General features: G+C 36.8%; 1 protein-coding gene across 1 annotated transcript; it reads right to left on the bottom strand.

The window, feature by feature from the left end:
• Nucleotides 1–865: 865 nt before the first annotated feature.
• On the bottom strand, nt 866–27,718 carry adrb3a (adrenoceptor beta 3a). Its single transcript, XM_081349834.1, has 2 exons — nt 25,825–27,718; nt 866–3,136 (listed from the first exon to the last, which is right to left on the bottom strand). The coding sequence occupies exons 1-2, from the start codon at nt 27,108–27,110 to the stop codon at nt 3,109–3,111; spliced, it is 1,314 nt and encodes a 437-aa protein (XP_081205960.1). The 5' UTR covers nt 27,111–27,718; the 3' UTR covers nt 866–3,108.

Raw genomic sequence — 27,718 nt, 5'->3', positions numbered from 1 at the left:
TTCTAGTTTATAAAGTTATGCAAGTTACAAAAATGCTTCGCTTCACTTCAGAAGGCCTTTATTAACCCACTGGAACCGTATGGATTACTTTAATGATAGAAGAAAGCGCTTTTTGTAACTTCCAAATCTCAGTTACTATTCACTCCCATTATAAAGCTTGGATGAGACAGGATATTTTTTTTTAATATAACTCAGATTGTGTTTGGCTGAAAGAAGAAAGTCATATACAGCTAGGATGGCTTGAGGGGAGTCAATTATCGGATCATTTTCATTTTTGGGGGATACTTTAAGTAGGACTTAAGTACATCTTTGTATGTAATTCCATAATTACCTCTATTGTCTTCGAAATGTGGTTAAAGTGTACTGCTGAATGTACTGATAGGCGTTTATGGTAAACTAAAATATACTTTAATGCCATTTCTATTTAATCTTGTATGTCATGTACTTAAATATTATTACACATTTGTATGGATGAAACTGCAATCTAGTACATTTAAAGTATAATAACTTTAAATGTAATAGCAAATAACACACTGTTAAAATTACTTCTCTAAAGCATGACAAAAGATTATTAAAAGAATATTATTATTACAAAGTGCACTTTAAAATAAAAAACTGTCATGAAAGTGTACTCTATTTAAATACACTTAAATGGCCTGTTTTATTGTCTGCAAGTACGGTTTAAAAAAAAAGAAAAACAATATACTGACTTTCTATTAACTATAAGTGACTTTGCAACATGTCAACTAACTAGACTGTTAGTATACTGTTAGGTTTTAGGGTTTGGAATAGTAGAAAAAGTTGACATGTATTTGCAAAGTTAGTAAAATGAACTATCCAAAAAAAAAAAAAAAGTGTTACCACATATACAGTAAGTTTAATATTTGAAGTACACTACAAATGTACATTTAATACAATTAAGTGAACTTATTTTTTCACAATGGATGATTGGAGTCTTCATGATGTGAGTGTACATGTCTTTAAACTGATTTAAAAAGTGTTCCTCTTTATTTTTTTATTTTTTTTGGTAAAACTTTTTAAAGAGAAAAAAGCTACCAAGTATACTTTTAAATTCTAAATCAGTGATGAACACGTTGTCTTGTCATTTATTTAAGCTTAAACCATCATAAATGTAGGCCTATTTCTCACACTCATTCTGAGCCCATCGAATATAATATCTTTAATAGACTTTTTTAATTTCATAATTTGAGCATTTTTGTCAGCTCAAACATTCTTTTGCCCCACATACATACAATTTCACACAATTTTATATACAGAGTTTGAAAGGTAGACTGATGTGCTTGCCTAAAATGTATTTAATATCAATAAGTATTCATCTGACATTTCATTTTCGGTTTCCCTTTGTAATCTCACTTAAATAATACATCTATCTCTACCACTGTACCTGATCAAAAACCTGAACAAAAACACATGTACCTAAAATCCTGTTCTCATATTTGTCCTGTTAAACACAACATCAAAACTCCATCATTTGATATTATAGTGCTAAAGTTGACACAACTGTCCAATACTTGCTAGAAAATAGGAAATCAGTGAAAGAGGAAGTTGACTGTATTGACTTGGTATGAGATGGCATTGTGATCAGTGCAAACAGGAAAAATATAAAAAAAACAAGATTTTTGGCGAGTATCACATTAAGCATAGAAAGTGATATTACACAACAAATAGGTGATTGTGTTCCCTCTCGGCACACTATGTCAAAAATACATTCTAGAATATGAAGGTCAGGTGCTTGCTTATGTTGTAGGGCTATAATAAAAAAAAAAAAAGAAATTTAAAAAAATGTGCGTAGAGTCCAGAATATTGTAATGGTTGGAGGAGTGTAAAGCTTTTTTTTTCTCTTTTTTTTTTCTGAATTTTCTAAATAAACTAAAAAAATAGCAGCATTGAGCAGATAAATCTGATGAGGGCCACAGTAAAAAAATAAAAAAAAAATAAAAAAAATAACTGGGATTCATGGTATATTATTGGATAATATTGGATGTATATTTTTTTTAAATTTATTGGTATCCCTTAAAATTATATATAATTGTGTATACTTGATTACCTTTGTTGTCATCTAACACTCACTTAAAGTTAATCTTTAAATACAGTAAGAATTTTTCAAAACCACAATTTAATCTTTAGAGAATCTCAAAATATAGATTTTTCATATTGTATATTACAAATTCATAATTGATTTTAGTTTAGATTTATTTAGACTAAATAGTGTAGAATCATTGGCTATTTATCTGGTTTATCAGCATCAACCAGAATTTTAATATCAGCGCATCCCTATTTTGAGTTAATGAAGAATTGGCCTTTTTCTACTACTTTTTACAACAGCAACCATATTTTAAAAATCCATTGCAAATTGGTGAAGCCGTCTACACGCTCTCTGTTCTCGGGAGAGTTCAGGTTTGCTTGCAACGTTAGAGTGAGAAATCTTGTAGCTTATATTGAGGTTGCTGGACTGGGAAAAATCAGTGAACTACTGAACCTGTACAACACAGAAATATTAACGTGGCAGGCATTTTACACATTCACAGCTAAAATGTGGGGGTTAAAATAAATAATAATAATTTAGTATAGATATTGTACAAAATCTAAACTTTTTATATTTTTAAAAAACACACGGTGCTTGGAAAGTCTATAACGTCTAGAGTTCTTGTGTCCCATGTATTTGAAGAAGTCCATACTCAAAACATAGCACTGAAAAACATGTTGGAGGACCTACTAGTCTGATTCATTTTTTTGGCAAACAAACTAGACCAAACCGGGCTGAAGTACTCCAGTACTTAATAGAACGTTAGCGGTATCAGATCGCTCCATATTACACTCCTTCATGAGCAGTACCAGTTCAGTCGTTCTCTCCATAGACGGGCTGTTTGTGAGAAAGTTCTCGTAGTGCTTGCCTCTCTATGGTTTTATCTTTGCACTCTTCTGTCTTTCAGTTTTGGAGCAGGCTCCCCTGATGGCTTTCATGGATGATTTTTCTGGGCCCTTGTGGTCTCTGCTGGGGAAGTCCCGCCAACTGTGATGTAAGTCAGTCCTTTTCCCTGTTTCTTCTTCCTCAGCGTCCTTTAATTTCAGCCATGCTAGAGACTCTCAGCCTTCCTGCTCCTCTTGGTTACAGCTGGAGGGAATAAATAATAAGTGTTAAAGCTGAAGTACGTAATGTTTTTCAATATATTTTGTAACTTTTAAAATACTTTTCTTACTCCAACTGAATATGTAGAAACAAGTATAAGAACCATTTGTAGGTGCAATAATCAAACATTGGGCCCTATTTTAACGAACTAAGAGTATAGTCTAAGGCGCAAGTGCACTTAGGGCGTGTCCGAATCCTCTTTTGCTAGTTTAACGGCGGGGAAAATGGTCGGCGCGCTGGGCGCGTGGTCTAAAAGGGTTGTCCCTATTCTCTTAATCAGTAATGGGTGTGTTTTGGGCGTGACGTGCAATAAACCAATCAGTGTCCTTTCCCATTCCCTCCCCATTTCCCATGACGGATTCGCTATTTACATGGCGGAATTTGCCAGCTTAAAACTGAACGCATCTCCAGAGAGCAAACGGATCTGCTCGTGCGCGAGGTTAAAGTGCGCAAGCAGACCATCTACGGGACAAGCCGGATTCCACCATATCTTTATGCACACAAAAATAATCTTTTACATTGTAATCCTTTTATTTTTTAGAGTGTACGTGCCCGCCTATAGGTGCCCTTTAAATAACAAAAAAAAAAAAAAACACTGCGCCATTGACCCGGTATTTGTTGGTCATTGGCGCAGTCTATTTCAGTTGCCTCAAAATATCAATGCGACAACAATGCGCCTGAACACACCTTGTTTTCAGACCAACATACCCATGGGAGCACAAATTGGCGCAAATGAATTTGCCATTTAAACAAGGTGGCGCTGGACGTGAAAAAGATAACTGCGTCGGGCTGAAACTAGCAAAAAACACTTGTGCCTGGCGCCACATTCCGCCTAGTGAATGATAGGGCCCATTGTCTGATACAGCAACATTAGATTAACCGAGATTGGGGTGTTAGCGGTACTATTTGCTTCTGACCACAGTCAGGGAAGTGTTCTGTTTAGGGAAAACTTCATTTTTTGGTGATACATAAATGACACAAGTCACCTTTAAGGGTTACAAAAATTGTACAAAACAACATGTTTGGAAATAAAAAAAAAAAGCACTCTGATATTACATTGATTTAAGTGGTCAAAGCTGTCTACACTGTTAAAGTCAGTATGAACGGCAACATTGCCAAAGACACTGGCTGCATGTCTAAATGCAAATCTTGTTCTGACAGTCACTGGCTTGTAAAAGGCATTAACTTGTCAAATGCTATTTGGATGGACTAGTACCCCCTTCCCCTGTTGCATGCCAGTTCCCAAATTCAGGGTTTCTTAGCTTTAAAAATCTGTTGGATATGGCAGATTCCTTCAACTCAAACTGATGGGACACAGATATTTGCTTTTGATTATAAATCTAAAACGTGTTGGCACCCTAATGCATGCTGGTCAGTCACTGATAATTAAATTCAGTCCCAAAACGACCATTAAGATGTTTAGGGTTAGAAAGATTTTATTATTTTTTGGAAAGAAAATACTTTTATGCAGCAAGAATGCTTTAAATTGCTCAAAAGTGACTTCATAAAAGAATCCTGAAAAAAAAAAAAATGTATCATGGTTTCCATAAAAACATTAAGCAGCACAACTGTTTTCAACATTGACAATAATAAGAATTGATTCTTACACTAGAAATTGGCGAAAATCGAAATCAAAAATTTCTGAAGGATCATGTGACACTGAAGACTGGAGTGATGCTGCTGAAAATTAAGCATCAAGCATCTCTGTCACTGACTAGATATATTTAAAATAATGTAGGGCACTTTTATATGCTTTACACATTTATATGCGGTTCTATGAATATGCAAATTAGCCCCGCCTCCACTCACTCACACCAGCTCAGAGATCCACTCATTGATGATCACACGTTGACGTGATTGGCTACAAGGTAGTTTGTGACGTCAGAAACACCAGCGATTTTAAACAGCGTTTTTGAGACTGTCTTTGGTTCACTGCAGTTTTAAGGTGAAAATACTCTGCAGTGGTGTTGACTTATGAATTTGCACACGGTTTGTCTTAAAGCATATTCAAAACACCACATAGACATATAAACAACATTAAAAGCTTGATTTTCACCACAGGGGGACTTTAAATTATAAGAAAATAGAAAACCCAGACAGCAACATAGTGTCGGTCCAGATCCGGGCCAAATCCGGTACATGAGGATTCAACGCTGTCCCAGTTGCTGTCTGGGAACAGTCATTTTAAATTGTAATAATATTTCACAATATTACTGTTTTTGCTGTAGATTTGATCTTGTAAATGCAGCCTTGGTGAGCATACGAGACTGCTTTCAAAAACATAACAAAATATCACCCAACCCAAACTTTTGAATGTTAGTATAAGAAATTTGAACCTGTTTCACCTTTCAGTTTTTTTGGGGGGGGTCATGTCTCATCTTGCCTAGTCCAGCAAATGAGCTAGGAGTGCAAACTGGTGCATCTTCATACAAATATGTGCATCACGCTTTGGTTTCGTGGTTAATCTGTAGTAGATGGTAGACATTCTGTTAATTAGAATTGACTTGACGGTTGGATCTGTGGGTGCAGCAGTCATAGTGCACATATTCCAGTCTACCAGTCTACGACATCTCAATCCCATTCCATTGTCAAGCTCCTCTGCTTCCTCTAATGAAGACTGGCTGGCCGAGTGATACTTTTGCCAATGATATTCTCAGTTAAGCATCCCTCATCTCATAGCGCCCTCTCGTTAACCTCATCACACTGCTGTGAGCCCTAACTCTTCTTCTTCTCCACTATTTTCTTTCGCTTTAAATGCCTGAGATTCTGATCCTATCTCGGCTACTGTACAAGTCTCCACAGGAACACATAAACAATACCAAGCATTTATGTGCTATCTGAGGGAAGAGGAAAAAACAAAATGAGAAATGTTCTGAGAGTGCCCGGCCCACCACTCGATCCTCAGGGGGGGCAGCGTGATGGAATATAAGATGACCAGATACATTTCCTAGGTAAAGGTTCTCGGTTTAATTGTCAAAATACAATGGAATAAGACATTTTGGTCCCACTTTATATTACTATGTGGTAACATTTAAATGAATCCATAGACACTTTCAGAGCCTGCAATGAAGATTTGACAGAGTGGATGTCTTTTTGCATCTTACAATTTTCTACATCTTAACGAATCCAAGATGGAAATCATTCTATTTGGGTCGCGTCTGCTACAGCAATCTAAAGACTAAACTTAAGAAATTTGAACCAAATACGAGATTTTGCGTAAAAAACTTGGGTATCCTAATTGAGAGCAACCTTGAAATGGATAACCAAATTAATGCTGTTACCCGGTCTAAATTCTTTCATCTTCGTCAAAACAGTGTACGTGTTCAGAATTGAGTTCTCTTTCACGTCTTCTTGTGCTTGAATGCTTTAAGGATGTAAGGGGCAGGATGTAACGCTTGAGTCATTACTATTACCTTACAAAAACCTCAAAAACGTACAATGACTTATCATGCTCAGGGCTTGAATTTCGGTGCGGGATTGCGGGTATTGCGCATATTTTTTATCATTCCCGCAGGTCTCCCATTTATAATGCGGGAAATTCCCGCAAACATTGATTCACTTTAGCATGTAGGTTCAGGTTGTATTAGTAAATTAATCCACGCAGATGGAAAATCAAATCAGTCATTTTAAAACTGTCTGCGAGACGCAATTTCACAAACAGCGTGAGCGATTCAGCGGCGCTGCGTCTTCTATCTCGCGTCTCTCAAAATGGGTTGCACAATGCAATCGTTAAGCGCGCAGCAGGCGGCGGAAATACACTCTCGCATTTCGGGAGTCGATCGGGCCAGCATTGCATCACGAGTAACTAAAGTTTACCATTTGCACGTCTTTTTAAGTCTCACCAGTTTAAACAGTCACGCGATTTTAAACTCTTCGGTACTTGCGCGCTGTCTGAGAGATGCTTTTTTCTCTGCACACATACATAGAGTAAAGCAGCCTCACAAACAGCTCGCGGGTAACAAAAGTTATTTTTCGTGGATTATAAATCGCTTTAACAGTCAAAAACATAAGAAAATGATGTCAATTTCGGTCTTGGAGAGCATCCTCTAGTCTAAACACAGTCGGTTATGTCTTAAATAAGCATAAATCGCACGTGACCGTATAATGAAAACAGGATCCGTGCACTAGCTCTTAAAGGGACAGCAGCCATATGTGTCTGTCATTAATTTGTTTGTCAAAACAACAAAACATAGATTTCATTTTAAGGAATCAGGATTAATAGCCTATGAATTTAATTTAGTCAGGACTAAAATACTACCCAGTGTTATTTTACATTTGATTAGGCTACTTTATTCAGTCTCTGTAGTATTTCTGAATAGCCTACTAGTTTTAGACCTAAGCAAAAACTTTTCTCTTTATTTCTCTTTATTGATATCTTTATTCTATTGTATTTATTTGTGCTACTTTTTTCAATGTAGTTCAAAGATTGAAATCAAGCTTCCTTGAGTTGTGTAAATTCTTAAGAACAAAATGACCCCATTGTAAAAATGCAATGAGTAGGCTAAGCATACATTTAGGCGAGATAAATGTAATTAAAAAAAAGTCTAAACTCCCCCCTCAAATTAAAAATCCCCCCCATAAGAATCACCTAAGGGGGGATTTCCCCTCATTTTCCAAAATGAAATTCAGGCCCTGATGCTGTTAACTTTAGAATACTGTGTCCAAATAATTTGTAATTCCTTCTGAAGGATTTGGTAATACTTGAATCATTATTAGTGGTTGATGATCTTCACTCTAGAATAATTATACATTATGAGTTAATCTCACTAATTATAAACCACATATAGTAGTTCTTATTTTTCCTCCAAGAGGTATGAAAAAATAGTAGCTACTGATAATAGTAGCTAGTAGCTAATAGTGAACTACCGCATTCAACTGAGCGCTGTTACTTACTCATTCGTTAATTAGAGTTTCTGTTGAGTTAATAATAGTAACTAGGGGTGTGTTCACACTTGGCTCTAATAATGACAGTTAGCTCTAATAATCAAAAGGTGCAGTAGCTGCATTATAGTTTCTGTTAATGTTTCAGAGCATACAGTATAGTCATGAAAACTGGTTTCCCATAGCTTTCCAGTCATTTAAGCCAGGGTTCATTGATTGGTTATTGTCTCGATTACTTTGTGAAGTTGAGTAAGTATACTACTCTCTTTGCTGCTACTGTCACACAAACAGATGTATGCATGAGGTGTTATGTTCCCAGATATTATAGAGTGCAACAGCGACTGTCCACTTTTTTAGTGAGTTTTTCCCCCATTTATTTTTTCCATAGTGAACCGCCCAGGACAAACTGTCATTGAACTTTGGCCATCTGACTGTTGCACTATTGTGACATGCACCATCCGCTTTGATTGACTTCATAACATGATCCATGATATTGGTGTTTGTGTTCATAACGCTTTTCATGGACACTCAGCCAAGGCTAATGTTTCACTGTGAGCTCCAAAATGGAATAATCCCCATGGTGCATTGTCCATACATTTGAGAAAATATATTAAAGTGCCCCTATTATGCTATTTTAAAGTTTCCTAATGTTGTTTTGGAGACTCATACGACAGGTTTACATACATCAAAGGTCAATTTTTTTTTCTCATAATATACATTTGCACATCACCACATTTTCAATGATTCTCAAACGATTCGTCAGATAAAACAGTCTCTCTAAATCCCTCCTTTCCACAAGCTACTCTGCTCTGGTTGACCAGACATCGCAGTCTGTAGTGATTGGTTTACCATGTGTTGTAAACAAAAACGTCCATTGCCATAACAACGTCTGCGTGTCCTGAGGCTTCCTATACGGTAAACTAAACAGCAACAAACAATGACATCTATTTTACCATATCAATCCGAGCACGAGTCCGATGATGAAACATTGGAAGAATTCATTCAACCCGAACCTCCATCGCAAGGATGACTCGAGCAGGACGTTTCTCAGTGATACACTACTCGGTTTTAGGTGTTGCAACTGTCACCATCAGCATTAACAAGTGCATGTCCATCAACAAACTGATTATTTTACTTAAAGGCCTACTTATTTATTTACAGAGTATTTTTCTAATTTATTGCGGTGAACATGTGGAAACTGTATCAATAACAGTGTGTACATTAGCCGAGCTCTAGCGTGAATGACTGATGTAACATAAACGTGGGTAAAACAATTCTTGCTCCATGCTTAATCTTTACTCAAAGTAGTGAGAACGACAGACGATCTGCATTAATAGACACAGTTTTAGGTAATAGCGGCCCACAACTGATCAGCAGAAGTATTTCAGTTAGACAGTAATAATGTGAGTTAGCCAGAAGCAGGAGACCTACACAATATAAAACTTAAAACTAAGTATTTTGAACACCATCTTTCAAGAGCAAGCGGTTTGCGAATCCTGGATTGAACTCCGAGATTTGAGAAGCAGTCGTCTGTCAGTAAAATAAAGGGAACACAGCAAATGTTTAGGATTATACTGCTGTGGTATTGTGGTAAAGATGAATTTTAACCACTGATCCTTCACATTGTAGAGCACAGCTTCTTCCCGACATGAAGCTATCCAGTATCCACAGGAACCAGCTGCAGGTTTGAGGGCGTTCAATTTTTCCCTGGTGTCTGCGCGCGCAGTATGCTAATGTTTCGTCTTGACGTCACAACAAAACGGCTTATGACTCGTTTGAAAAACGATTCATTTAATTGACTCAGAGTCGAACTTTATATACGGTGCACTTTCAGATTTAAAACTTTGCAGGATGTTTTCATTCACTTAGAGCTATGTTACACACTACATGAAAGGTCATTTTCAAAAATCTATAATAGGGGCCCTTTAAACAATACATAGCCTCGTCCTTTGCCACCGTTAGCCTCATCAGCCGGAAGCCCACTTCACCCAAGCTACCGAGGTCAGTGGCAGTGCAGCCTCGCTTCTGTTGCGAGTTTGGCCAGTGCTTTCAGGTTAGTCTGTGAAAGTCTGTTAAGTGTGAAACTTGTGAAATTTTTCCAACTTTTTGAAAACTGTGTATTTAGTTTAAAATATCTTTTTCTGAGTAAAGTTAGATGGTTATGTTGGCCATTTCTAGCTCTATATTGGACACTGCTTTATTTGGGGAAATGGTCCAGTGAAATGTCAGATCTAAAACATGGTGAACTTCAATGATTGATGACCTGAAAATATTTTAATCACGTCTCTCCTTGCTGCCATGCCCAGAAAGGCCACCTGGAACACGTTTTGAATTTCTTCGTTTGTGATCTCGCTAACTCAGCTTGAGCCGTTCCCTTCTGTCATGCTTCCACTGCTGTTTTTCTTATGAAGCTATTCATTAAAACGGAGAGGTTTGGGAGTTACCTGACACTATAGGGGTCAAAGGGGTCTGTTATGTTATAACTTCAAATTGGGGGTGTACTATTCCCTGTGTAATTATTCAAATTAATCATCGAATGCATGTCATGAGATGAATGTGCATTTCAATATTCATAGTATCCACACTATTATTTATATCCTGTTGGCTTTGTCTGCTTATCGGAATAGTTTTATGGTGGCACCCAAATCATTCATCTCATTAATCTCTCTCACTCTGTTATGGATTCATTTCTGATTACCTCATAAAGAATCAAAGGACCAAGGGATATTTTTGATGCGCTGAGAAAATGTGCAGCATCTGTTTGTCTGCCGTCATCCATATCCATGTGATGTGACAATGAAAAGCAGACCGCAGAGTCTTAGTGGGAGTTTCATTTCCATTGCAGAGTCGATTAGAAGGTTATGCTCTTCAGCCATAAACTTTTCCACTTTTCAAACTGTCCTTTTAAACAGAAATGGTACCACTTTGCAATAAGGTTCCCTTTGTGAAGCAGACGTGCGCTTAATCTTAATTTGAATTAAAATAATATTAATTCAATAAAAGATAAGTGTTTTTAAAAACAGCAAACTTGTATGTTTCTTAGAACGATCAAGTACACTACACACAAAAATGCTCTTTTGTAAGAAAATCAAATGAAAAGTTTAAATTTAAAGTTTTAAATTATTATGTTAATCGTCTGTCATGCTTTTAAGAGGTCCACTTATTTTGATGTGCTGACTAGCATACTACAGCACATGTACTTGAATACAATTTGAGTGTAATTTAAAGGGATGGTTCACCCAAAAATAAAAAACCTGTCATTTAAGAACAATTAAGAAACACATACAGGTTTGGAACAACATAAGGTTGAATAAATGATGACATAGTTTTATTTTTGGGTGAACTAGTTAAAATATTTAAGTGGGTAACACTTTACACTAAGGTCCCAATAGTTATTGCATTGAGTTAGACTAACAATGAGCTATGCATTTGTTACATTATTTATTCATCTTTGTTAACGTCAGTTAATGAAAACAGGGTTTATTGTTAGCTCATGTTAGCTCAAGTCCATTAAACAATATTAATAGAGACAACTTTAGTATTTTGTTTTGTACTTATTGTAAAGTGTTATCAACTGTGGTTATGTTCATTCATGCATTTTCTAAAATGCATGTGCAAGGTTGTGGGAATGTTGTTGTTAGTTCACAGTACTCAATGCATAAACTAATGTCAATTAATTGAACCGTACAGTCAAGTCATTGTCACTCATACAGCATCTCATCATACAATTTTATGGCACAATTTGGAATTTAGAAAAAGTAATTTTTCCCCATCCAACTCAAGACTCTTCTTGTCCTTCCACATGTGCAGGCAACGTTTTTATCCTTGAATATGAACTCCAGCATGGTAACATGAAAATCATAATGTTCTAGCTGTAATGTTCATTCTAAAAATGAAAACATACTAAAAATAGCCACTCTGGCCACACCTATACAAAGAAATAGAGTTATAAAGCATAACGCAGTCACATATGCGCTTTCATATCTTACTCTCCATTGAGTTTCACCTTGATTTACTGCACTCACTGGGCATAGTGTTTCCATTTTAGATGAATCAAAGTCATTTATTTAGCACAATGTCTGTCACACACAGTGCCTGAGGGAAATTCAGGTCGCCATTGTAATAAAATGTAGACCAGGAGTGGAAAGCATGATATCAGGCTAAATAGAAAGATTTAGCTTGTACTGAGGGTGGAATATCAGTATCCTGTTTAGCTTTAGCCCATTTATCAAATCTGTCTTTGGATGTCCGGAAAGCCTTTCATGCACAGTGCATGGAATTCTTCTCATAGATGCTATATAGAAGTATAAGAAAAAACATATACATATTTTTTTTCACCCTTTGGTTTCTCATAAGAAAAACGCCTACGTTTTGCTGACAAGCATTGACGAGTGACATTGTCCAGTATCGGAGGAAAAGGCTTTCTGCAAATATCAAGGAAGTTAGTGCTAGACTGGGAACTAAGTCATGACAGGACCGGTTGACACTTTTGTTGAGCATTCCATCCAGATAAGGCCTTTATAAAAATAAAAAAACCTACATGATCCAATCTCTGCTTGTTGGCCCTAGTTCAGCGCAATCATCTCTTCCATCAGCTGAGTTCGTTGCAATCCAGTTATCGTTTGTTTGCTTTTTGTCACAGACACATCCATCTCCTTTGTCAATGAAATTTGGTGTCATTAAATGTATACATAAATGTTTGTGCAGTCAATTTGAGTAATAAGACCTCGTATACCGATTATGTGCTTCCATGGATGTAGCTTTGTCTCATCGTTCAGCAAAATGGAGCTCTTCCAAGGCTGATTTTAAGCTCCAATACCAGCTGTACCAAACAGTTAGATGACCAAAAAAGTCCTGTAGGTCCAACAGCTTCATAATATGCCTGTTGTCCATCTAGTTTACACAGTTTAATCGTAAATGAGCTGTTAAGCCTTGAGGTTAGAGTTCAGAACACTGATATAATTTCAGCCACTTAGTCAAACCGCAGTATTGGCATGGTTGAGGAGCTGATCTCACAATCGACAAATGTTCTCACAAGTTTTATTTGCTTACTAAGGGCCAGATTTACTAACTGTGCTCCAGCACAAACCCTCTTTTGGCATTAAAAACTACTGTCAGGATTTACTAAAGACACGCAATGAAAAAATTATGCTGAAATGGCATTAACATGGTTATTTTTACGGCTGACTTCATTGCATATGCATTTGTTGGAGTTTCGCTTTCAGACGCAAAATTTATGGGGGGAGAGTATTTAAATGAATCATGCAAGGTGATTTACTAAGGTTTGTGCTAGTCAATTTACTGGTATACTGTTATATACAATTTACTGGTATATTATTTACCGCCCAAAAAAGGGTGTCTTAAAGGGATAGTTCACGCAAAAATGAAAATTAGCCCATGATTTACTCACCCTCAAGTCATCCTAGGTGTATGACATTCTTCTTTCAGACGAATACAATCTGAGTTTTTTATTTAAATATCCTGGCTCTTCCAAGCTTTATAATGGCAGTGAATGGCTTTATATTTAATAAGTTCATGAAGCGATGCGTTCGTGTTAGAAAAATATTAATATTTAAAACTTAATTGACTAAAGTAACTAGCTTCCGGCAGACGGCCTTACACATCAATTTACGGTGAAATAGTAACCCTTGAACTTGATGCACAACGTAATGACGAACACGGAAGCGCAGAGGATAGAGCAAAACAAAATACCAGTCACGAATTAGAAGTCTAAAATGAGAATTTTTATAGAGAAATGTCGGAGGAGCTGGAGTTTGTTGCCCAGCCCTGTTTGTTTGAACCGTGAGAGGCGTCAAAGCTTACGCTACTTCTACATCCTACGTCATACATCGTCAAGTGTTACTCTTTTGGCGTAAGTAGACTTGCGCAGGCCGTCTGCCGGAAGCTAGTTATTTTAGTCTATAATGTTTTTACACGAACGCATCACTTCACATCAGAAGGCCTTTATTAACATGCCAGAGCTGTGTGGATCACTTTTATCATGGATGCACTTTGATGGACTTCAAAAAATATACATCCATTCACTGCCATTATAAAGCTTGGAAGAACCAGGACATTTTTTTTAATATAACTAATTGTATTCGTCTGAAAGAAGAAGGTCATATACACCTAGGATGACTTGAGGGTGTGTAAATCATGGGCTAATTTTCATTTTCGGGTGAACTATCCCTTTAAACCAGACACTAAATTGCACTCCTCTTGGTAGATTGAGTTGGTCATTATGAAAAAGATCAGACTGTGTCTGTGTTTTTTTTTTTTTTTTTTTTCATGTCAGTAGATCACACGCAGAATTTTCAACCCCCATCTGCGCTTTTTTGGAATTACGCTCTCGTGCTAATTTGCCCTGTTTTAATAAATCTGGCCCTTAATCTATTACAGGACTCTACAAGAATGGCTTGAACAAATGCTAGATAGTTTGTTCCTATGAGGCATATGATAACTGAAAGTCAGCAAATATGTTTAAGAATTATATTTGTACATATTTGATCATCAAGACTGTCTCATTTTTGATTTCCTGCCTTCATGCCGATCCAAACCGGAATGAATTGCATTGTACAGTGGATTACAAAATAAGATATTTTGGATGAAGATTTTGAAAGATATGCTAATATGATTAAAGTCAAAGGGGCTTAGTGTTGGTTTGGACCCTTTGCATGAACCGAAACCACTGAAATATTTCCCCAAAAGAGAGAAAGTCATAGAGGTTTGGAACGAGGGTAAGTAAATGATAACATAATTTACATTTTGGGGTGAACTATCCCTTTAAGTTTGTTCTGAACAAATATTTCTAAAAGAAGTTCTCGGTAATCCTAGTCTAAGCCCGTCAAATGTTATTTAATATTTTGTTAGAGCTGTCACAAAGCTGTTTCAACATCGGTAGCTGAATGACAACAGTTTGAACAAATATTTCCAGTCGACCCATCTGTCAATTCAGTTTCTATGGTAATTACTCCATTTTTACTGCATCATAGCATAGCAGAACCACAGAGCTGCCCTTTGACATTCAGTGCTTATCCTACAGAGGCATTCTGCAATTTTCCCTCAAGTTCCTTTTTTGAACCGAATGAGCCTTAACTGATTTGATATACTATATACCTCTGAGACATTCATCACAGGCACAACTTTAAAAAACAGACTGAAAGCCTCGCAGAGCAGAACATCGAGGTTCTCACCCACTGATTTCCAGCTCTGCAAAGTACAAACACAAAAACAACCTTGCTGGTACATGTTTCGATGAGTGTGTGATTAGCTTTGCATGGCAAATGACAGAGTTGTTAATGTTCGCCCTAAAATCATACCACAGGGCAGTGTTTACCAACTTTGTTTGTCTTATGAACCCTCTGGTCACATCAGTAAGGCTCAACCCCATGGTACGATTTTAGAGCGAACATCGAGCACTCGGTCATTCGCCATGCAACGCCGATCGCACACTCATCAGAACGTGTACCAACAAGGTTGTTTTGTGTACTTTGCAAGTACAACCTTTCTGGTACATGTTTTGATGAGTGTGCGATCAGTGTTGCATGGTGAATGACCAAATGCTAGATGTTCGCTCTAAAATCGTACCATGTGGCAGTGTTTAGCTACTTTTTTTTGTCTTATGAACCCTCTGGTCACATCAGTAAGGCTCAACCCCATAGTACGATTTTAGAGCGAACATCGAGCACTCGGTGATTCGCCATGCAACGCCGATCGCACACTCATCAGAACGTGTACCAACAAGGTTGTTTTGTGTACTTTGCAAGAAGAACCTTTCTGGTACATGTGCGATCAGTGTTGCATGGTGAATGACCAAATGCTAGATGTTCGCTCTAAAATCGTACCATGTGTCAGTGTTTAGCGCCTTTTTTTTGTCACATCAATAAGGCTCAAATATGATTTTTTAAAGCAAATCACATGTAGTTTTTTTTCAATTTTCAAAAGCTATGCCTAATATTAGCATCCAACCACCAGTAATACAGACATTTGGCAACCTCAAGCAATAAAATCCAGGTCAGTGTGAACGAGGCTTCGGTGTGAATGTCATCACCTCATAAACGGGCTATAATCCGCACAGCTGCTGGCCACTGACTCAAAAATCACACTGTATCATAACCATAATAAAATGTGGCAAAGCGAGACGGGAACAGCTGCTCCTCTCGACTTTTGATGTGAAAACTCTACTCTTGCCTTTCATGAAAAATTTGGAAATGCAGAGATATTGACTTTATTACGCAGCTGTTTTGGCAGAATGAGAGAGGAGCAAAGCTGAGAAAGGAACAGAAGGATCACCTACAACCGGGTATGCAAATCATGCCACCCAAAGATTGAATTAAGCTCAGAGCCAATGACAAATTAAACAAATTTTGGTGAGTTTATTTGCAGTCCCACAGGAGATTAAGTTTCACTCTCATGCACAGGATCTCTTTAGACTCTAGACAAGAATCACCACAAAATGTGACCCAAACCAATATATACATATTATTTCTTCTTCATTTGTTTTTTTATAGTTCAAATATTTAAATATTCCTTAACATAGATTTGCTTCATAAGCAAAAATGTGTAAGATACTGTAAAACATCTTTCAGAGAATTTATATTGAAAATAAGGGATGGGATGATTTTGTACTTTTAATACTGATGCTGTAAATCTAAAAAAGTATTAATGCAAAGTGTTTAATTTAAAGTATTATCTATTGGCCATACAAATAAATCATATGTTTTGTATCACAATACTGCCTGATGGTGTTTTGTATTGGGTTGAAAACCTTCTGAAAAGTTGGGTTGAAAAGTCTATTGATTCTCATGTTTTGATATTTAGTCTAGAAAACAAGACTAAGAGATGTATAAAGCCTTGCCGTATAAATCCTTACACTAGGGGCAGATAATAGGTACAAAGGTAATAATTGTAAAGCAGAATAAATTACCCATAATCCTCTGCACAGTATCGCCTCCCCTGGAAACAGACGTACATGTGTCTGATTGTTTTATCCAGCCTTGAAATACGTAGTTTAAGTGCTTAAATGTAGTAAAGCCAGCAGGCAGATCAGAAGGTTCTAGGTGCAATAATAAAATCCTTAATAATTACCTATTAAAATTAATATCTTTCTGGTTTAGTTAATGCGACAGCTTCCTATACATCTCATGAGAATTTTTTTCCCAAAGCTGTTCAATGACCAACGATTAGTGAGGTGCCTGTAATAACACAAAGTGGCCTTGTCTACATCTGCGCTGCGACATATTGAGGACATTTTGAAAAATTGGTGGAATTTCCTTTTAGCTGTCAAAAGTCTTTTTGAGGCTAGAAAAATAAGTCTATTTGTTGCAACTGAACCATGGGAAATATTCACTCCACTGCCCCCACTCCTCTTGCATGCTTAAGGTGTTGATATGGGTACGGGGCCATACCTCTCTTCTTTAGGAAGAAAAACCTCTCCAGGTAGACTAACTACACTCTCAGACACTGATTTTACGCTCTTTTATTCCTGAGGTTTTGACCGTGTATTAGATTCAGTAACAGAATGTGACATTCACAGCTGCATGAGTTATTATTCTCCTGCTGTTTGAAAGCCCTCTCCATTTTGCCTGCATGAGGAAAACTCTGATCTCAGCATGACATCTAAAACAAGCAAAACCACATCTTTCTGACACTCAGCAAATCCTTTTTTTATTATCCTTTTAACCCCGTGACATCTCTCTCTTTTATATTCTCTAGCTGTTCGCTCGAATATCACTATTTTCATCCTCCAATTTCCACAAATGATTGTTCACATAGGCAGCACGCAAAGTTTAAGATGACTTTTCGGAACAAGCTCTTGTGATGCTTTGCGTGTAGTAAGCTTTAATGGATATGTGATCTCTAATTCAGTCGTCTGCTAACAGTAGACTTTATCGAGTTCAGTGTCGAATCAAAAGTGCATGTTTGCTTTCCAAAATCAAGACATCTATATTATGGACTAGCCAGTGCATTATTAAACACATAGTACATTTTAGCAGAGGGAAGTTTTTACTTGATTATTATATATCAGTATTGTACTGGGGGCATTAATGTTAAAAGACACATACCACGGATAAGACGTTAAGATGAGATCCTGATGATCTCATAATCAGTACAGTCACATTGCTATATTTATTGATATTGATTTTTATATATCTTGTATTTTATACTCATAGCTTATTATTTTATCTCTTGTCTTCACTGTACAGCATAGGGCATGGTTACGGAGATTTCTCCCAATTTGAGTGGTAGCATCCAGAAAAGTGGTATGCAAATATGGAATTATTATTATTATTAAAGTCCTTTGTCAGCATAATGCTCCCTTGATCTGTTGGGGAGAGGCACCAATGCCATTTTAACAGTTTCATATCTATACTGATAAACTGTAATATTAAAATTAATCTATCTTACTGGTGTACACTGAGCGACTCCTCCTAGATTGATTTGTTTTATTATATGTTTCTACAAATGTGTTTTTGCTGGAGCCAACGTGACCCCACACTCTTAAAAAATAAAGGTCCAAAAAGAGGAGTTTCTTAGCGATGCCATAGAACTGCCATCTTTGGTTCCCCAATGAACCTTTCAGTGAAAAGTTCTTAAAAGAGGAAGTGTTTTGATTTGAATAATCTTTAATAAGAAACTTTTTCCACTATAAAAAAAAAAGTTCTTCATGGATCCATTGATGCCATTAAAGAACCCTTATTTTTAAGAGTGCAAGCAGAAATAATCTTACTACAAAGATACCAGTCACATTTCTGAAAGTGTAAGTCTAAATTATATTATATTATAGTACATTAATGTCTTATACATGTACACTGTCAAAAAAAAGAAAAAAAAAAGTCGCTGTTTGGATTTAAATAGGCAAATGCTTAAGTCAGTGATTTGATCAATTTTACAGTGGTAATTATGTTTCTAGTGTGTTACATGTTTGGCAACAGTTCTTCTAACCCTCTTTATAGAAATAATCAATTTGAAATTTTTGGTAAAGATCTTGTATTGACAATGCAAGAGTCTAGCACTCGGTAAAGTCTCCTTCCAGTATATCCCATAGACTTTCAATGAATTTAAGTTCTGGACTCAGAGGTGAAAATGATTCTTCATGCTCCATCCCAACAATTCTTTCACAGTTTGAGCCTGATGAATTTTGACATTGTCATAATGGAATATGGTCATGATGTGTCTTCATACATGTCTTCATACATGGTTGTTTAATAAATGAAAAGCCAGACACTCCATCAGTTAGAGTTAGAATAACTGTTGTCAAAAATGTAATATGCTAGAAACATAATAATAACTGCAACAGTGATCCAATCATTGACTCAATTTATTATTATTTTTTGGCCGGGCATTATATTATATTATGTTATATTATATTATATTATATTATATTATATTATATTATATTATATTATATTATATTATATTATATTATATTATATTATATTATATTATATTATATTATATTCTTACTAAAATAATCTCAAGGCAACAATAAAAAGGTTAATCTCAACTTTACTATTATTATTTTCACACATAGGCCTACATGCATGTACTAAGAAATCAATATACATCGTGGATTGTGACAGTGTGTATTGTGTATAATTTACCCAAAATAAAAATTTATGTGTAAAAAAAAAAAAAAATCAAGTTTACAGAGTTTTAGTGTCAGTACTAAATTAAACTACTTTATATAATGTTGAATATGATGTATAATAATGCAATGGGGGAATATGTGTGGGTCCTGATTATGCCAAATGTCATTGACATTATTTTAAATATATCTAGCCAGTGACAAGTGAGTGCAAGCATGTTTGTCTAAAATAATTCTGTATTTTCAGCTTCAGAATCATGAATATTTTTATTCTGGTGTCACCATTGTCATTTACATTTATTCATTTAGCAGACGCTTTTATCCAAAACGACTTACAAATGAGAACAATAGAAGAAGTTAAGCTAACAATAGGACAACAATATGCAAGTGCTATGACCCTTCCCAGTTTAATTTAACCTTTGAGTTACCTGCACTAAGTCCAAGCCTATTAATTTATTCAATGTAAAACCAAATGAATTATTTTAATCAACAGTAAAAAAAAAAAAAATGTGTCAGCCTTTTTCCATATGTCTTGGAGTATCGCAATAATATTGTATTGTGAGTTCAATATCATGACATGTACTATCGAATAGTGACATGAGGGTATCGTTACACCCCTAATATAAACTGAATGGATGCCACAGCCTCCATTGATAAAGAGTTATGAGCTTAGATTCTTGTGTCCTCAGAAAGGGATCTTCTCCTGAAATCTCATAGCAGGCTGATATAGGGATTGCTAGATCTTGCTGATTTGCTCTATATTGTGGCTAAAAGAGCTCTTTTCCATATTGAGTTCATATCCTGTTGCAGAGAATTACCTCATTGCTTATTCTGTCTGCACTTTTTTCTGACAATCTTTCTTTTGCTCCAGGTTTTTTTTTTTTTTTTCACAGAGAATGATAGAGCAATCATCTGAAGGCATGCTTGTGCTGATGTACAACATATGGCTCAATGCACATGTACAGAGGGTGTTATTCGGAAACTAAAGGCCATCTGGGCATATTCAATTGTTCAAATATTAATGATCATTTCACTTTTGATGTATGTGATTGCATACACTTCAAAGGAATAGTTCAATCCAAAAAAAATACAATTCATATAATTATAATTCAAAATAATTATTCATTACTCACCCTCATATACTGTATGTTTTATGGATGCAAAAGCACCATAAATGTGTAATATATAAAATGTTCCGCCACAATGAGCTGAACCTAGAATCAAATCAGTCTGATTTGTGTTCACAAATTATTCATGGCTTTACATTTCTTCAGAAAACTTTGAATATAGCTGTATGAACTACTTTTATGGTGCATTTAAGGCATTTTTTTTGGATCCTGCTTGGTCTTCATTCATTGGCCATGTTTACATGCGCACCAATAATGTAATTATTTCCAATAATCAGAGTAAGGACTCAATCACATCCATGATCCATTGCATTTACATGGGGTAAAGTTGAATTATAATAGCATTATGAGGGTGCCTGTAAATGTAGTCTTTGTAATTGCATGTAAAAGATTAACCAATAGCTTCTTCAGAATTTCTCTTTTTGCATTCAACGGCAGGAAAATGTAGTGTGAATTTGGAACGACATGAGGGTCTGCGGCTGAAGTATCCCTTTAAATGGAACAGAGAAAAAAGAAAGGTGTTTAACTCCCTCTATTCTGCCGCTCCTTGTTTTGAGATCTCAAACCGAAACCTGTTGCACCATTCAGTTATTTATCAATCAAGAGCCAATCTTAGCTCCCCTTTCTTGTACAGATCAACAGTAGCCAGAGAGCGATACCAGTAGCTGATGGTGGCGATAAACCTCTGATCTGTGGAAACATGGTGTCCCACTGTTACAGCAATGAAAGCGATGAGAGCAGATAAGCCATTATACCAGCCATGGCTTGTCAGCTGTATTGTGCTCTTCCTCATAAACCTATTCAGTGATTAAGCACCTGTTTGTAAAGTCAGGCTCCAGGAAAGTACGCACACAGGTGTCAGACAGCCGTACAGTAACAGCCCGATTCGCAAATGGTTTTTCAATCAGTGGAGTCATGATCAGATGGAACCGACATCCTAATTTGTAGAACGTCATGCGGCATGACGCAAATTTTTTAATTCAAGCGAATGGAAATTTCCAGGCTTGCTCATAATGAAATATTATCCTGATTTAAAGCTGTTCCATTTTCAAAAAAAAAATGTTTCTGTTTTTTTTTTTTTCATTTTTAAAGTAGAACAATGTAGTAATGCAGAGAGAATGCTCTCCAGTGTAGATCATTTTTGCCCTGTCTAGTCTTCTAACTCGTTTGATTATTTTCCCAACAAAACTTTACTTTTGATGTGTCCGTCTAACTTGCACTTTGCATGGATAGGTGAATGCAATTTGTTTCTTTTGGCCAAACATCAGCAGAGAACAACTGGACATGCTCCACTCAAAACAGTCTTTGACTTTAGTATGCAAATGTATTGGAGGAGTAAGGTCTGCGTTCAACACCATGTTTACTGACCTTTGATACTTGCAGATAATATGCCAAAATAGTGCACAAACCAACACTACTGTATGATGCTAAAACATTGAACACTGTCACAATCAAACAGAAGCTCCAGATAGCAACTAAAATAGTTGCAAGTGCGAAAAAAACCCAAACATTTGCAATAATATTTGAATAACACAAGTCGGGTAAACTTTGTGCACATTTGTATTTGGTTTCCTCAAAGATCACCCGATAGCATGCATAACTAACTTTTCTGCACGGAATGATTAACATAGCGCAAGAAGATGACTGTATTAATCAGAACTTTTTAATAAGTCTGTCAAGATTTACGAAACAGCCTTCAGTGACTAATAAGTTAATCGTTCACAGTGGACTGTAACACTGAAACGCGAGTCATTTTTCGGTTATGTCTGATACTTTATAGTCATAAGATTTTCACTGAATCTTTTTAGAGAAATCAAAATACATATGATAAATTAACAATGGTATTTTAAAAGCATACATATATTATTATTGTAAATATTATGTCATTTTTTATTATTATTTAAATTGTATTATTATATAATAACAACCCTCTTAATCAAGTAATCATGTAATGTCTTAGCTAAAAAGCCATTTGTTTGAATTTTTTTTTTCTCTTTTTTTTCCATAAAGTCACAAAAAAAAAAAACATATCGCTCCTTTTCATGAAGAAATTGAGGTTTTCTGTTAAGTGTCTGCCTGCTATCTTGCCTTCTCTTCGAGCATTGGCTGCGCTTGTTCTGTTTAGGTCATAAACAGCTTCTCCTCAAAGGCGGAAGTGTTGCGTTTCAGTGATAAAGTTTATCAGCTCCTGGGGGTGTTAGAGAAGCAACAGAGGGGCCCTAAAACTAGCCAAAAAAACACTACAGAAACCATCTCGTTCTCACCCATACAAGTTAATTTCGAGGTAGAAACAATAAATCCATATTTAGCTTGCATAGCAGTAATATACAATTGACGCACGTTTGCTTGCAAAAAAAAAGTGTCCTTACAAAGTTCTTTCTCACGGAGGGTTAATCAATTTACATATCCTTTTCTCAATGCGCTCACTGAAACACAAAGCAATCATTGTGGCTTCATTTGTGTGTTTCTGCCGGTAACACAAAATGTACCCATCAGCACAGCACAGAGCAGCAAAATATTGACTTCCCGTTAAACAAAACACATTATCTTCCATCTGTCATTATTTGAATTACTGTATGTCCACAAGGGCAACTTTCATAATACACTGCTCTAAAAATACTCAAAATGCTCATTTTGTCTTATTACATTTTGCCAGACATAATTTTCCAGCTGCACCCGTATTAAATAAAACTCACTGGAGACCTGGTCACGGTGTACGGAAAATGAAGTACACAGTTTACGTGAAAGGGCTTCAGACATCACAGGGCTGATCAAATTTTACTCAATGTACTCTAAGATGGTGAGCTATACGCCGAATAATGTGATTTGTTTGTTGAAATGGGCTACCTGACACCAGTGAACTCACAGCTTCAAGCATTTGGAAATTGAAGTCGCTTAGAATTACTTTAAGTTGTTCCTTTCTCTCCGCCTGTGCCATTTGGTCTCCACCACAATCTTTTTACTCACATGGAGGCTGTCGTGGTTTTAGCTGGTTGTCCTCAAGAGGAAAATTATCTGTACATTTGTGATACAAAATGATGCATGTGCGTATATAGATACAGTTTCATCAGTTAAGACTCTCACGCTATAATTTGAAACTATATGTAAAGAGTTAGCAGTAATGCTTAATGCTATAATGAAAAAATGCAATGCACAACAAAAGTGCCTTCTATTCAGTGGGACTGTTTTGAACCAACCAACAATTTTTTGGTCAGTTATTTAGTTTTCTGATGAGTGAAAGATGACATTATGCTCTTTTTTATTATTATCTCCTCAACTCAAAATGCAAAACAACTAAGATTTCTCTGTCCTGTGGTGTCTGGTGTACATGGCTGTGTTTGAATGTGAGATGAGTGTGCGTGTGCATTGTTTCCACTTCATTGTGGCTAGGAAATGTCTCCAGGGCTTGCCCACCCAGCCCCCTGTAACAGCTGCTGTAAACCCTGTACTGTGATAGTCAAGTGTGTGTCCCCCATTCTAGGAAAAGTAGTTCCTGAAAAGCCTCTATATACAAAGCAAAACCAATTCTGATATCCAGTTCCTATTTTAGTGCATCAAACAAATCCTACTGTATGTATATTTTTTTATTATCTATGACATCAGAGCACTGACACTGTTTTATTTAAAATAAAATGTTTTTAAATTTTTTTGTTTTTGTTGTTAGGAAATATTTAATGTAGTATAAGTATTTATTTCCTGTGTTGCAGAAGCTCTGTGTTTGTCCAAATGAAAACCCACAAAAACATCTTAAAATTGGCCTCTTCCAGCGAGTCATTAAAGTAACTACCACAGTTTCTGGATAAAACCCTACAATTATCGGATCACTATTTACATTGTAAATCCGACAGACTAGAAAATGTTCCAAATGCAAATGCGTTATGAAACAAAACTATATGTGTTGGTATATCCTTGTGGACACTGATAATTATCTTTTTGGTCTGGATGAAGAAATTTAGATCTGTAATGAAATAAGAGATCGATATTAAAAAGTGTGTGTCTCTTTGTGTTGGGATGAGGTTTAAATTAACATTTGTATAAACTTTACGTTTTTTTTTTCTGTTGCTTCTATTTTTTATTTCTAGGGAATGCACTGTTATTCTTGCTGCTATTTGTAAAGGTGACACTCAAAAGATACAAAAAATAGTAGTGTAGTGACTATTTTTGAGACAGAATTCATGATCATATTTTTCAGTTTCTGTTTTTCATATTTGTACAAGTAAAGATACTTTTTAAAAATATAAATAAGTTACTTAATCATTATCAATAATTTAAAGTCCAACCAAAATAAACAAAAGGGCAAGTCTGCCTCTTTTTAGATGGTCAGTTCTCTTGGGCATTTAAGAGAAAGAGCCAAATTTAGAGCACATGGTTTCTCTTTCATATCAGAGCTTGTGTCCTGTTCCATTCCTCATACCTTTCTGCTGACATGCGTTCTTTTAAAGATAATGCTCAAACAACAAATGTTCAAACCAGAACTTTTGCTTAAGTGTTGTAGCTCCCGAGAGGAACCTTCATCTTCATTAGGTTTAACTGGCCCTCTTGTTTCTGTGTATTCCAGCTATAAACGCAAGTAATTATTAGCTTAAACCTTGTATTTCTTCCCCCTACACAAACTTCACCTGGCTGTTTTACATTCCACCATAAGCAGTACCATAACAAGTCATTTATTTTTGCGTGAAATGTTGTACACATCCAATCGCTCTGTAACCCAAGACAACTTCAACATTGACGCACTTCTCACAGGGCTGTATCCCCCCTGAGAAAAGTCACCACAAGCACATTTGCAACTTTAGGTCACCTGATTACAGCAGGTTTAAAATTCACTGGACGTGATATTGAGCAGTCTGACCCTACTGACATTGATTCAGGGAAATTGATTTCAGTCATTCGTCAATACAGACCTAATACTGACTTACGTAATCAAGAAGTACATACAGTTTTGTTCTTCTGAACTTCTTGGAAAATTGATCAGACACATTGTGAACAATAAAATAAAGTATAAAGGAAAGTGTCAAACTCTTTATCTACAGGTAGTCTTGCACCTGACAGCACAGAAGTAAGAAGAGACCGAGACTTACAACTCCGTCTCCGGTTCGGAGAAATCACTGAAGAACGTGCTGCCGTTGGAGTGCGGTGGTCCCGGCGACGGCTCCTCGCTCCTGTAGCTGCTATGGCTGCTCCCTTCCCCAGGCAGTGTCCCTTGGAATGTGGGGGGCTTCTCGAACGATCCAGGCATTCCCGGCTCTGCAGAACCAAGGAAGCAAGGGCATCGAGTCTGAAGCTCCTTGTAAAGGAAGTTGATTCTCAGCGAGGATATCCAGGGGCAGCCAAGAAGATTCTTGAAGGCTGCACGAAACTCTGGGCTTCGGCAGTAGATGATGGGATTGAGGCTGGAGTTGATGTAGCCTAACCAGTTTAAGTATCGAAAAACTTTTGGGTTCAGCAGTTCTCGATTAAAGACATTGAAGATGTTCGCCACGAAGAAAGGCAGCCAGCACAGTGTGAAGATGCCCATGATGATGCCCAGCGTCTTGAGGGCCTTGTGCTCCTTCAATACGGTTAATCTCGACGGTCGCCTGCGGGAACTTTTCCGCCTTGTTGTCATCCCTCCGACGTTATTGCACATCGAAGGCAAGTTGTTGTTGCCATGGATCGCCGTCTGTACCTGATTTCCCATGCACTCGTTTTGGAACCTCAGACGGTTCTTGCCAATTAGCTGCACCTGTCTTGTGGCAATGAGAAAGACACGTGCATAGACAAAAATCATGATGAGTAGTGGGATGTAGAATGAAACCACTGATGACATTATAGCAAAGGACATGTTTGTATTAAAATCACAGCTTTCTGGGAAATCCTCTGTTGAATTGGAGGCCTCCAAATCAAAATGCCATTCGTTCATAATGGGGACAAAGGAGATAAGAGCTGAGACCATCCACACAACACAAACGATAATTCGAGCCCTGCACTTATTCAGGAGCACTTTATACCGCAGTGGCCGCATGATCGCAATATACCGATCCACCGCAATGATGCAAAGGGTCTCTATACTGGCGGTGACACATAAAACATCAACTGATGTCCATAAATTGCACAAAATCCTACTAAGTTTCCAGTACCCTGTTACAGCAATCCTGGCAGCCAGTGGCACCACCAGCACCCCCATTATGAGGTCAGCACATGCCAACGACATGATGAAGATATTCGTTGTGTTCTGAAGCTGGGAGGTACGTGCTATGGCGATGATGACCAGAAGGTTACCCACGATGATAAACGTGATGATGATGATCATGATGAACAGCTTCAATGATGTCCACTCCTGAGAAAATTCAGTGGGTAGTTGAGTGCTGTTTGTCTGGTTATCCATGTTTCAGTATTTAGAGATCAAGGTACACGATTTTTCAAACTGGATAGCAGAAACAAGCAGCAGCAAAGAGACATAGCTAGGTGCTCAAAACTTCTATTCGGTCTTCAAAAAAGTGATTGAGATACCATGATGATGATGTATTTAATCTTGCATTTTATACCACCATATCTCCAAATGTTGAGCAACAGCGTCAATTCCTTTTCATATATTCTTCAGTCATCCTGCAAAAATTGTGCATATCCAGCTGTCCTGTGGCATTTGAAGCAAACATATGTGCCTGAACTGAAGATGTAAAAGGAAAGAAAAGTCCCCTTTATTCTGAGTTAAAACTGGTCCAAGAGAGATGGGGGAAACACATTTAAAGTTTTAAGAAAAGCTCTTGAAAAGGCAGATAAGCTGCTGTCCTGTTGAAGTAGTCCGCTGAAGTGGAGTTTGAGCTGAAGTGGAGGAGGTTCAGTCAGCGTGTTTCCGCCGCGTGTGTGGAGCGAGCGAGTGGAGGTGCTTCTACTGCCAAAAGCTCAAAGGAGCTGTGACACTGCCGACAGTCAACAGTGGGAAAGCACTCTCCCTCTCTGATAATGCTCTCTCTCTCTCTCTCTCTCTCTCTC

This window comes from Scardinius erythrophthalmus, assembly GCF_964197995.2.
Source record: "Scardinius erythrophthalmus genome assembly, chromosome: 20".
Lineage (NCBI taxonomy): Eukaryota > Metazoa > Chordata > Actinopteri > Cypriniformes > Leuciscidae > Scardinius > Scardinius erythrophthalmus.
This window is presented reverse-complemented; position numbering and strand designations above follow the sequence as displayed.